This window comes from Ochotona princeps, chromosome 3, assembly GCF_030435755.1.
Source record: "Ochotona princeps isolate mOchPri1 chromosome 3, mOchPri1.hap1, whole genome shotgun sequence".
Taxonomy (NCBI): domain Eukaryota; kingdom Metazoa; phylum Chordata; class Mammalia; order Lagomorpha; family Ochotonidae; genus Ochotona; species Ochotona princeps.
In genome coordinates, this window is record NC_080834.1 from 79,224,268 (window position 1) to 79,237,318 (window position 13,051).

The window sequence follows — 13,051 nt, forward strand, 5'->3', positions numbered from 1 at the left end:
GGGTTATGCATGTGTCTGCACATAGACTACTTCAGAAGAAAAGAATAGAGAATTCAGAGAGAACATCAGAGAGGAGGATGTTGTATGGCGTATTGAGTACTCCTTGGTTACTTTGTAGGAAATATGTTCCATAGAGATATAATTTGTTAATAATTCATAACCATAGAGCATCCACAAATGAGGCACTTTTAATTAAAACTGTAAGAATTTTATTTTATATTCTACTTTGAAGATACATAATACCCGAAGAATTATCAGAGGTTAAGTTTGGCAACTTGATTCTTTTGCTTTAGAATTTATAATAATTCCTTTTCTGTTTTGTTTTGTTTTGTTTTGTTTTGTCATAGGTAAATTGGCATGATGGATTTCTCCAAGCTACCCAAAATTCTTGATGAAGATAGAGAAAGCTCATTTGGTTATGTGCATGGAGTCTCAGGACCTGGTAAGTCGTATGTGGTAATTACCAGTTAGAATCCGTAACTTTGATTATTATCTGCCACATATGGGTGCTGGTTCAAGCCCCTACTACCCCACATCCAATCCAGTTCCCTGCTAAATGCTGCTGGGAAAGCAGTGGAGCATAGCCCAAGGCCTTGGGACCTTGTATCCTTATGGGAGACCTACAAGAAGCTGGTGGCCCCTAGCTTTAAGCAAGCTCACCTCTGGCTTTTGTAGCCATCTGGGGTGTGAACCCACAGATAGAAAAATCTCCCCCCCCATAACTCTGCCTTTTAAGCAAATATTTTTTTTTTTAAATAAAAACAAGCCAATAAAATACTTTTTTTTCACCTGTTGCAAAAAAAATGTATTTGATTACTTGGGTAAAATTACAGTAAGTAAAATGTTTTTTTAAAAATGTCATAGTGACTGAGATTTAGCATTATCTAAATCTGATTGTCAGAGTGCTACTTTGTCACATACCTTGTTTTCAATGATCTGTTACATAAATGTATAACAAGGTTCAGAATTTTACTCACCTGTATGTCTTAATTTTTTGGCCTAATTTGACATTGATAAGCTGTAAAATATAAACATCTTGCAGGTGGTAGAGTTTCGGTAAATTTTAATTTACTTTGCATTTTAATATCTTTGAACATTAAAACATTAAAACATTTTTCAGCAGTTCCAGCTTTTGCCTTTGCATTAATGAATCCTTCTAAACGGTTATTTTAGGTGTCCTGATAAGCTGTCCATTGGAAAGAAATATTTTGAGTTAATACAGATAGTAGATAGCAGTTTTAGCCATTTGTCTATTCTGCCTATTTTTAGGCACTGCTTGTTAAACAAGTCTCAGTCCAGTGTTGTTTGTGGTATTGAATAGTCCCCCTACAAAATGTTTCCCAGTTTTCTTGGTAAAATCTGCTCCTTCATGTATCGTTAATGCCATGAAAATTCAGGGTTTTTTTTTTAATGTCTATTTGTAAGCCTTGCGATGTGGTCTTTGTTTTTTTTCTTTTTGTAGTAACATTTTTGATATTTGTGCAAATGAACATTGTCAGTAATGCATGTTTTTTCCCCCTAACAGTTTGGTGTTAGAGCTTGAACTTCAGTCAAGAAATAAAAGGATTTTACATTAGACTGTTTTCAGTCTCTTTTGCCATTCAGAGAAACAGTTTCTATGATCATAAAAAGATTTTTTTAGATTTATTTATTTTTATTGGAAAAGCAGATAGAGAGACAGAGATAGAGAGAGAAAGATCTTCCCTCCTCTGGTTCACTCTCCAGGTGGCCACTGGATGGGAAGTGGAGCAGTCGGGATACAAACCAGCACCCATACAGGATCCTGGCCGGTACAGAGTGAAGATTTAGCTGCTAGACTCTTGCGCTAGGCCTGATCATAAAATCTTTAAGACAGGCTAAACAGAAGAACTTTTAGAGAAAGCGCAAAGGAAGATCAAAGGGTCTAAGTAAAGAATATTCTTTGGAAACATGTATTAAATTGTTTCTCAAACCAATACATGCATCTTGATTATTATATAGTGGATGTAGAAGTAAACATTGTTAATATTTTAGTAGTTTTTACTGAATATTGAAATTGATTTATAACTTTTTTTAAAGATGTATTTATTATTATCATTGAAAAGTCAGATAAACTCAGAGGAGAGACAGAGGCCTGAGAAAGCAGTAGAGGATGGCCCAAAGCCTTGGGACCCTGCACCCATTTAGGAGATCTAGAATAAACTTCTGGCTCCTGACTTCGGGTCAGCTCTGCTCCAGCCATTGCAGCCACTTGGAGAGTGAAACCAGCAGATGGAAAATCTTTCCGTCTGTCTTCTCAAAATCTGATCTGCCTTTCCAATAAAAATAAATAAATCTTTAAAAAAAATAAATAACTGTAAAAGAGTAAATTCTTATCATAGCAGCATCATTAGTTTGTAGTCACCATTCTTCGGAGGTAACAACTAATGTAACATCTCTACTTTGTATTACTTTATACCAGTGATTCTTCTTTTTCTTCTCCTTTTTTTTTTTTTTAAGACTTATTTATTTTTATTGGAAAGGCAGATGTACAGAGAGGAGAAGAGACAGAGAGGAAGATCTTCCATCCAATGATTCACTTCCCAAGTGGCCACAATGGCCGGTGCTGCACCGATCCAAAGCCATGAGCCAGGAACTTCTTTGCAGGTCTCCCAAGCGGGTGCAGAGTCCCAGTACTCTGGGCTGTCCTCAACTGGTTTCTCAGGCCACAAGCAGGGAGCTGGATGGGATGTGGAGCTGCCGGGATTAGAACCAGCGCCCATATGGGATCCCAGTGTGTGCAAGGCAAGGACCTTAACCACTACACTGTTGTGCCAGGCCCTAAAGTTAGTTTTTGTTCTTTTGTGTTTTTTTTTTTTTTTTTTTTAATTGTTCCAAACCCTCACCTCATATAATTTAGTAGCCTGGGTTGATCAGAATGTGCCTACATACGATCAAGTATTTATACTGTAAAGAACTTCCAGCATCTGAAAATGGTTCTCATGTATAGTTTTTAAATAAATATGCTAAAAATATATCTTTATGTGAAACTGTGTCTCATAGTGCGTATGATATATCTTTCTGATGATACACAGGAGATGTATAATTGAAATTATTGAGTGTTTTAATTATCTGACTATTCACAGAGCATCAGTTTAAGTCATCAAAATTGTTTGTTCTCTTCAGTGGTCACAGCCTGTGACATGGCAGGCGCAGCCATGTATGAGCTGGTGAGAGTGGGCCACAGCGAGTTAGTTGGAGAGATTATTCGACTGGAAGGTGATATGGCAACTATTCAAGTATATGAAGAGACTTGTATCCTTGTCGGTTCAGTTTCCTGCCACTTTCTCTGTATGTCCGAATTTAAGGCCGTAAGCCAAAAGTAGAAACAGCAGCGTCTGATAATATTGGAAGCATAAAAGAGTCATGAAGAAATCTGACTTTTTTCAGGATGTTGAAGAAATGGAAAAGGGTAATAGGAATTCATGCTCTCATTTTAACAAATTAATATTCTGTACTCACTGTTCTTAATGTTTCTGTAATTCGAAATTCTCTGGAGGAACCAACTGGAATTTTTCTTCAAAAGGCACATATTGTAGAAGCAATCATGAGTAGAATAATACTGATTTAGAAGGTTAAAATCCTCCATTTGCGATTTCTGTTTAAATTAGTAAATCTGTAAGTCATACTCTATTATAATGAATCGCACTGAACACATAAACACAACCACTTTTGTTAGTTCCTCTTGTGTATCCTTCTGATTGCTTGCTTGGATATCTTGAGTAAATTGAAAGATGTAATTTTCCTTTTTTCTCCTTATAGCATAATAAAAGTATTACTCCATACATTGCTTTTTTCCATTAAAAATGTGTTGTAAAAGATGACTGGGTATGTAAGATGAATGGTATAATCTGGATTCAAGAGCTAGGTGGAATTTGCTGTAAAATTAGTTAACTTTTCTTATAGGCTAGAAAATTTTCATAATCATTAAATTAAAAATGTCCTTAGGTCTGACTGTTGTACTTCCACATGGTATTTAATCATGTGGATTTACCGAAGTGGGTTAAGCAATCCTTTGGGGTTAGATTTTTTTTTTTCTAATGTAAGCGGTAAATCTAATGTAAATGTAACTATTGTATGAATTCACTGTGGTTAGATTCTTAGGTCCAGGTTTATCCATGTTTAATTTTTATATCTGTTGCTGAATTACTCTCATTGAAAGTTGTGCCCGTGTAACTTCTATCACCAAATACTAGAAAACAGATTGGTTTAGCATGTGTATTTTGCAAGTTTTATTCTTTTCCTTTTTAAAATTACTTTCTTAATTTTTCAGATAGTTTTTGTCCAAGTACTAATATCCTTCTTAGGGAACTGATCTTCCTCAGCAGTATGTTTGAGTTAGTTCAAGTTTTTGAGATTAACATAGAAATATTAGATCTTTTGTCAGTTACCACGTGAATTAGTTGCTTGAAATAAGCCATGTGATTATTTTGCCACAACACATTCTTGTCAATGATCTCATATTTCTGTGAATCTGAGTTTTTGGCAGTTGCTAAGTGCAAAAGCAAGTCCAGTGTAGAAATGAACATGGGACAGGTTTCCTATCAAACCACAGAAGATGAAATTAGAGTAGTGCCTAGCTGACATCCATCCTGTTCCAAAGAAGTGTAGTTGTTCAGGACGGAAATGAATATTCTCTCTCTCAATTTCTGCATTTCGCTTTTAATTGTTCCCCAGTTATTAAGACTTGTATTCTTATGTTGTTTGTATATAACCATCTAATAGTGAATGGGATTGTTATCTTTCTTCCTTGAACACTCCGAATAAAATTATTGAAATACAAAACTGTAAACTGAAAAGGTTTAGGGACCTTTTGATTTTGCCCCTTAAGTATTGCTTCCCTGTTGAACTGTGATGTTTCTTGTTAACAATACCTTTAAACTTTGGTGGTAAGGTTTCCTCAACTGCTGCTTCTAGCTGGTGTGTCTGTTGGCGATCCTGTGCTCCGCACTGGTAAGCCCCTCTCAGTAGAGCTCGGTCCTGGCATTATGGGAGCCATTTTTGATGGAATTCAACGACCCCTGTCGGATATCAGCAGTCAGACCCAGAGCATCTACATCCCCAGAGGAGTCAACGTGTCCGCACTGAGCAGAGATATCAAATGGGAGTTTACACCCTGTAAAAACCTCCGGGTAAGTCTGGGCTACAACAGTTTTTACTGTTTGGTGAAACAGAATGTGAAATGAAAGTTTAGTGAATTAGATTGTAGTCTTATCCAAATAAAAAATGGACTGTAGGAGCATAATTTAAAATGTTCCTTAAGCTGGTACCTTTGGTCTCCTACTTGAAACACCAATCCTTACACCTCTATCCAGGTCCTAACGCTCCAGTTAGAGGCTCAGACCCACTTCGGGGCTGCCATTGTGGAGTAGCACATTAAGCCACTGCGTGGATTGCCTGCATCCCACCTAAGAGTACGTGTTTCAGTGGTGGCCACTCTGCATTTCTGATCCTGCTAATGTGTCAGATGCTACAGATGATGGCCAAGTACTTGGGTTCCTGCCACCTTTGTGAGAGATCCTGATGGAGTTACTGGCTCTTGGCTTCATCCTGGCCTAGTCCTGGCTATTGTAGGCATTTGGAAAGTAAGCCAGTGGATGAACTAAGTCTCTTTCTCTCTGCCTTTTAAATAAATACATCCTTACAAAATTAAAGAAAATGTTTTAATGCAGTAGTAAGATGTACACAATATGTTTTATTGTTAAGTAAAGTAATGATTTAGATTTTAGAAGTAAGTATGAGTCTACTGGATATTTTTAAGCAGCAAATGCATTTATCTTCTAGGTTGGCAGTCATATCACTGGTGGAGATATTTATGGAATTGTCAATGAAAACTCACTCATCAAACACAAAATCATGTTACCCCCACGAAACAGAGGAACTGTAACATACATTGCTCCACCTGGGAATTATGATACCTCTGTAAGTATTGTTTGACTTTATGTAAAACTTTAACTTCAGTGGCTTCACTTATGAGTTATGATACTTTTATAAGTATCACTTAAACTTTATCCCACAGAATAGCCCTTTTTAAATATAATAGTTTTCCTTTTTTGGTTCCTTACATAAGGGAATTATACCTAATATATGGATTTGGAGTAACCACTATGATTATTTTTAATAATTGCTTTTATATTTGTTTTTTTGTTTTAAACTTGAGCTGGAGTTTAAAAAAAGCAGAACATTCTTTCTTTCTTTTTTATTGATTACATTGCATTATGTGACACAGTTTTATATAGGCACTGGGATTTCCCCCCCACCCCATGGTGGATTCCTCCACCTTGTTGCATTACCACAGTTCAAATTCAGTTGAGATTCTTTCATTGCAAGCATCTACCAAGCATAAAGTCCAGCATCTTATTGTCCATTGTCCAGATAAGTTCAACAGTTTCTTGGGGAGACCATCTGTGGTCTGAAGGTAGAGCCGGCAGAGCATCATCCTGTTCAATTAAAAGCCCCGACATAACATCAGTAACAATTTATAACGTATGGAATTAGTTGACATGGTATTGAGTAACCAATATGTTTAAAGAGAAAAAAAAAGAAAAAAAAAGAATGAAAGTTCTGAACCACATCCTGTGATTTCTACATTGACATTTCAATTATTAGTTCATATACAACCGGGTTCTGTACACCTTAAAATGGCTATAGATTACTATTCAGCTGTCTCATGTCTATTTTAATTTTAGTATTTAGCAGTTTATAGCGTTGAAGCATGATTTTGCTGAACGTGGCTGTTTTTCGGGTTGTCTAACTCTATAACTCTAACAAGACATGTGTCAGCAGTGTAGGGGAACAGTTTTAGGAGGGGTGTGCAGAGAAATCTTCAATACCCTAGTGAGGAGTAACTAATCTTTGTGTCCCACCAGTGAGTTATAAGTGCATCCCCGCTGACCGTTTCCTGTCTGTTTCTAAGCTTTTCTTGTAGAACATTATTTCTTTTTAAAAGGTACAATGTTTTCCTACTTCTTCAACTGATGTTACATTCATTTAAAACTCTAACATTAGTATTTATAGTCTTCCATTATAATTGTGAATCAATTTTGGCATGTTTAATGGAATAATGGACTGTGTATATTATTTTGGGTGAACCATGTAAGAATGTAATCTTTAGTGTTATTTGTAGTCATAGAAGATCTTTGTTTTAACATGAGTGTAGAGAAACACTATATTGAGTGAACCTTAGTAGCATATTATTTTCTCCCAATAAAATGAGATCATTTTGTGAGAGTAAGTTCATGCAGTGTAGCACAGATAAATCAAGATGTAAGATTGGGATTCTATATGATCAGCTGGACTTAACCCACGAGCTTAGAGGGTGACTCCATCTAGAGGAACCACCTTGAAAGGGACACCATTCAAATCCATGTTTTCACATAGTTACGGATTTCTGTAAGACCGTCGTGGGCCATGCGGTTGTATATGAATAGGTGAGGTTATCTTAATGTAAGCAAATGTTAGTGTATTGCTCATTACTGATACAGATATATGAAATTTTACAGATGAGAGCATAAATCCCCCTCCTTTCTTATGCTGCTTCCTGGCACAGCCAGGATGAATCTGGAGTTTGAACATTGACAAATCTGACAAATCTTGCTGTATTTGTATAGGATGTTGTCTTGGAGCTTGAATTTGAAGGTATAAAGGAGAAGTTTAACATGGTCCAAGTCTGGCCTGTGCGTCAGGTTCGACCTGTCACTGAGAAGCTGCCGGCCAATCATCCTCTGTTAACTGGTCAGAGAGTCCTTGACGCCTTGTTTCCGTAAGTTGGAGATGTGTCCTAAGGTTTTATCTCAGAGTTGTTACAGGTGCTTATCTCTTCATTATCTGTGTGGATAAAGGCTTTTTATGTATAACCCAATAAAGAATTTTATCTAGACTTATTAAGGTGAATTAAATGTTTATTGATTCAGTATTTCTAATACAGTAAGATCAAATAAAGATATGCAAATTTTTTAACCCATGGAAAGCATTCTTTCTAAAATTTGGAATAGGTGGATTTGCAAAGTTGAGGATTTCTAAAGTCTTCCTTTTATGCTGTCCAATAGTCTCTGAATTTATAGTGTGTCCCTTTCCATTTCTTTGCTTAAAAACTTTTTCCTTTCCCTTTAAACTTAAGGCCTCACTATGTTCTGCTCTACTTTTAACAAATGACTTCATTATTTAATTCACAGAAAAGACAATGTCTGCAGCTAGAACTTTCTCAGCCTCTGACCATCAAACCCAGGATTGGCACACTCACGAAACAATATCTTAACCTTTGTAAAAATTTTTTCTTATTCAAAAGGCAGACAGAGAAGCAGAATTACCATCTTGTTGGGTCACTCCGTAAGTGACAGAATGCCAGACTGACCTTACCTGCCGTACCACAGCACGGCCCCCTAAGCATATTTTTAAAATTTAATTTCTATTGGGCCCGGCGGCGTGGCCTAGCGGCTAAAGTCCTCGCCTTGAAAGCCCCGGGATCCCATATGGGCGCCGGTTCTAATCCCGGCAGCTCCACTTCCCATCCAGCTCCCTGCTTGTGGCCTGGGAAAGCAGTTGAGGATGGCCCAATGCTTTGGGACCCTGCACCCGCGTGGGAGACCTGGAAGAGGTTCCTGGTCCCGGCATCGGTTTGGCGCGTACCAGCCCGTTGCGGCTCACTTGGGGAGTGAATCATCGGATGGAAGATCTTCCTCTCTGTCTCTCCTCCTCTCTGTATATCCGGCATTTCAGTAATAATAAAATCTTTAAAAAAAAAAATAAATAAATAAAAAAAATTTAATTTCTATTATTTTTAAGATAACATTTTTGTTAGCATTATAATCAAAACCTTAATACTCCACTAAATAGAATTCAACTAATAAAAAGTAGAAAAGCTGAAATTAAGCAGGAAAATCTAACTGAAGCTTTCACATAGCAAAGGAAACAACAATTAGACATTTTTCTAATTTGTGTTTTAATCCTAATCCATGATCTAGGGAAGATTCTCACCCTAATTCCAGCAATAAGCACATTTAATTAGACTTTCTAATGTAAGCCTTAATTTATTTCAACATGGTTGTCCGTATTGCACAGTGATCCATCTGAAACATCTGTCTGATCCTCTGCTGTTTTACTTACAGTGCTTACTTCTCATTTTTCATAGAACAAATGCAGTTCTGAAAGTCCTACAAAGCTACCCAGAAGCTGAGCATTGTTTACTTTCTAGTATTCTCCCTGCCATTTGACTGGCCAACGGCTTGTTTACATACTATCTTACATATGGAGGGACTTTCCAATCTGCAAGCAATGCCGTTTCTTGCCCATGGATTTCTGAACATGCTGTTCCCTCTAATTGCAACATTATTTCTACTTCACAGACCAATTTCTCTTACTTTTCAGTTCGTATCTACTGGCAGATAAAATTTCCTAACCCGACTTCATCCAGAGTCACACACTACATTTCTTGCTATTTGTTTTTACAGCACCATGGCTATTGTCTGGTTGTATAGTTAACACTGGGTTGCCTAACTTCCAAAGTGGAGAATACCCAGCCTGCTTCTGCCCCAGGTTGAACGTGATTTGACTGAGAGACAGAGCACTAGTATTACAAAGAAAGTTAACGTGCATCTCATTTCTCCTGCGTAGCCTCCATCACACACACACACTGACATCTACATTCCTCTTCTCTAAAGGATTTTTCAATATGGACTACGACTTTTGTGGGAAAGTTTGTAAAGGGCTGCTAAGCTGGTAGTCACCAGTTGATCCCATGGAGTCAGGGCTTTTTGAATGCAGGGATGTTGCCATCTTAGGTGGTATATGTTATCTCCCCAGGATCTCCAACCAGCTTTTAATACTCAGGAAATACTCAGAAAACAGCTGTTCAACAGATGAAAAGTGGATTGACTTGATACCTTAATAAGATTGCTCATTCCTAGATCTGATTTTTTTTGCCTCAGATATAACTTATATTTTTCTTTTGGCTTTAATCCTTACATTGTCTTTTCATTAGCTAAATTATATATGCTTTCAGAACATTAATGCTTTTAATTTATCTTAATGTAAAAGTGCTTTTTTTCCCTAGCTTGTGTTTTTGTGTCACTTGCTTACTTTATTAGTATTTCTTAGCAAGTAAAGTGGTCCACATTTTGTCTGTTTGTTTAGGTGTGTACAGGGAGGGACAACTGCTATCCCTGGGGCTTTTGGCTGTGGGAAGACAGTGATATCTCAGTCTCTATCCAAGTATTCCAACAGTGATGTGATCATCTATGTAGGATGTGGTGAAAGAGGAAACGAGATGTCAGAAGTCCTTCGGGATTTCCCTGAGGTCTGTATACATAACATCATGCTCAAGTGAAAGACCATTCATCAGCTTCCATTGATAGTTAAGCATGTTCTGTGTTGTCTGGAGCAATACTCTCATTTACCCAAGAATATTAAAGTTTTTCTTTAAAAACTTTATTATAAACCAAGTTATATGCAGGACTAAATATGGATAAATTGCCAAAAAAACGAGGGGGGAGGAATGGGAACGAAAATCTTATATTTTAGTTATAGAATTGCTCATAGATTTTGCTTCCCTTCAGCTTACAATGGAAGTTGATGGGAAGGTTGAATCTATTATGAAGAGAACAGCATTGGTAGCCAATACCTCCAACATGCCTGTCGCTGCCAGAGAAGCCTCTATTTATACTGGTGAGTATGGGAGCTGGAATGAAAGCCATTAGTATCTGCTCTTAGATAAAACCAGCAACAACCACTTTCCTTTCCAAAGAACTTTCATTCTAAAATACCACCATACATATAGCTGTATTACTAGTTGTTAAAAAGAAATTTTACGTATTCTATCTGAAGAACAAGTGAGCATAAGAATTATCTGAATGGAGCAGCTGGACACGAACTGGTGCCCGTATGGGATGCTGGCACTGCAAATGAAGTCTTAGCTGATATGCGAGGCACTGACCCCTTGTTTTTCTGTTTGTTTTATTTGTATATACTAATATATTTTAGTCTTGGAAAAAAATGAAATGTTTTCATTATTATTAGTCTTTTCTGCTATGTTTAACATAGCAGATACTCAAAATTATTAATCATATCCAAAGTTAAAACACAGTCATGCTTGCATAGCAGTGCAATATCCTGTCATCAGGTCGAAATATGTCATAATTATATTTTTAACCTTAACATTAGTATTTTCAAGAACTTTGGTTATGGAACCTTTTATGGATACTACACAAGCTAATTTTTCTCTCTTCTGGAGGCTGTAATATAATAAATAATAAAGTAATGAATTTTCCAGGACTATTTTATATTTTATTATGAAACTTTTTTTCTTCACTGGTAAAAAAGCCAAGACATGAGATGTCAGGATTCCTGTAATAAATGAATAGGTATGCATTCCTAGTAGCTCAGAGTATCATTGTACCTTATGCTTTTAAGAGAATATTCATATATATACACATTTCCTTTCATTTGACATGTATAAGTATATAAAGGCAAGAGTTAATTCCATTTTCATCAGATTAAGGAACTAGCAAGCAATAGTTTATTGTGTGCAAATTTACATGACAGAACCTAATATGAATAGCAGTAAGGTGGAAATATGTGAAATATTACTCAAGTTATTAGCATTTGTTACTATAAAAGTAATTAAACAAGCTAATTAATTGAGAGTTTTTATGCATGTGCATCTATGACAGGCAGACAGGCAGAGATACTGTGTAGGCAAAAACTGCATTTGGAAATTAATTTCAGGTTTTATTATTATCTCAACAAGAGTAGAGAAAAAACATTTTTCCTGCCTTTTAAAATGTGTGTTTATGTTAAGGTAAGCTAAGTCATGGTATCAGATATCAGACATGTAATTACTCATTGTAATAGGTGTGCATTTCAAATGGTCAGAAACATCCTTACTCTTATCATTCTGTGCTGAGACCTAGATTGAAGAGAACGCTTCCCTTTGCAACACCAAGCTGCAGGGCTCCTGGGAATCCTTTCCATCTTAGCAAGCCACAGAGTACTCAAGAGTATGTGACTTTCCTGGGCACCTGTGGGTTTTTTGGTTTCTTTGGTGTGTTTTTGAGTCACATTCCAGTAGAGGAATCTAAATAGAAGTCAATTCCATAGCCATATTTAAATGCAGAGGATGCTAAGAAATGCAGTTCAGTTGTATGCCTAGATAAGAAAGAATAGATTTGAAGGTATAACTAGCAATCTACTTCATGTGCAGTGTATTGATTTAAAGTTTTCTAAAAGGAGAAAAAGGCAGGAATTTGTATTCTGGCTTGGTAATGTGTACTTTTCTTTCCAATTTAGGAATTACACTGTCCGAGTATTTCCGTGACATGGGCTATCATGTCAGTATGATGGCTGACTCTACCTCTAGATGGGCTGAGGCGCTTCGAGAAATCTCTGGTCGCTTAGCTGAAATGCCTGCAGGTAAGTCTGCATTGCCTATCACATAAGCAAGACTAGTAAGATTTGGGGCTCTGGCTTGGAATCCCTCTTTAACAATTTACTTTCATCTTTCAGACAGTGGATATCCTGCGTATCTTGGTGCCCGGCTGGCATCTTTCTATGAGCGAGCAGGCAGAGTGAAATGTCTTGGAAACCCTGAAAGAGAAGGGAGTGTCAGCATTGTGGGAGCGTAAGTATCTGACTGCTTCTTCTTGAAAGAAAAACGTCACTTATTTTAAAGATATGTTTTATTTTTATCTGAAAGGCAGAATTACAAAGAGAAAAGGAGAGACACAGAGGGAGACATTTCATGCACTGCTTCACTCCCCAAATGGCTGCAATGGCCAGAGCTGAGCCAATCTGAAGCCAGGAGCTCCTTTTGGGTCTTGTGCATGAGTGTAGGGGTCCCATGGCCTTGAACCAACTTCTGCTTTCCCAGGCTATAAACAGGAAGCTGGGTTGGAAGTGGAGCAGCTGGAATACTAACTAGCAACCAGATGTAATACCAGTGCTGCAAGAGGAGGCTTGATCTACTACTGTAAGGGCACATTCCCAAACATCGCTTATTGTAAGACAGAATACGAACATACTTGAAAAGTAAAATTAAAAG

General features: G+C 37.1%; 1 protein-coding gene across 1 annotated transcript in view; it reads left to right on the plus strand.

Moving 5' to 3' along the window:
* The window catches only part of ATP6V1A (ATPase H+ transporting V1 subunit A), a 46,592-nt gene that overhangs the window by 19,464 nt on the left and 14,077 nt on the right, over nt 1-13,051 (plus strand). Inside the window, exons 2-10 of the mRNA XM_004577893.3 lie at nt 348-442; nt 3,145-3,273; nt 4,936-5,150; nt 5,803-5,940; nt 7,629-7,780; nt 10,150-10,312; nt 10,572-10,680; nt 12,301-12,423; nt 12,517-12,631. Coding sequence (XP_004577950.1) covers nt 358-442; nt 3,145-3,273; nt 4,936-5,150; nt 5,803-5,940; nt 7,629-7,780; nt 10,150-10,312; nt 10,572-10,680; nt 12,301-12,423; nt 12,517-12,631 — 1,229 coding nt within the window. The 5' untranslated portion in view covers nt 348-357. The remainder of the gene's footprint in view (nt 1-347; nt 443-3,144; nt 3,274-4,935; nt 5,151-5,802; nt 5,941-7,628; nt 7,781-10,149; nt 10,313-10,571; nt 10,681-12,300; nt 12,424-12,516; nt 12,632-13,051) is intronic.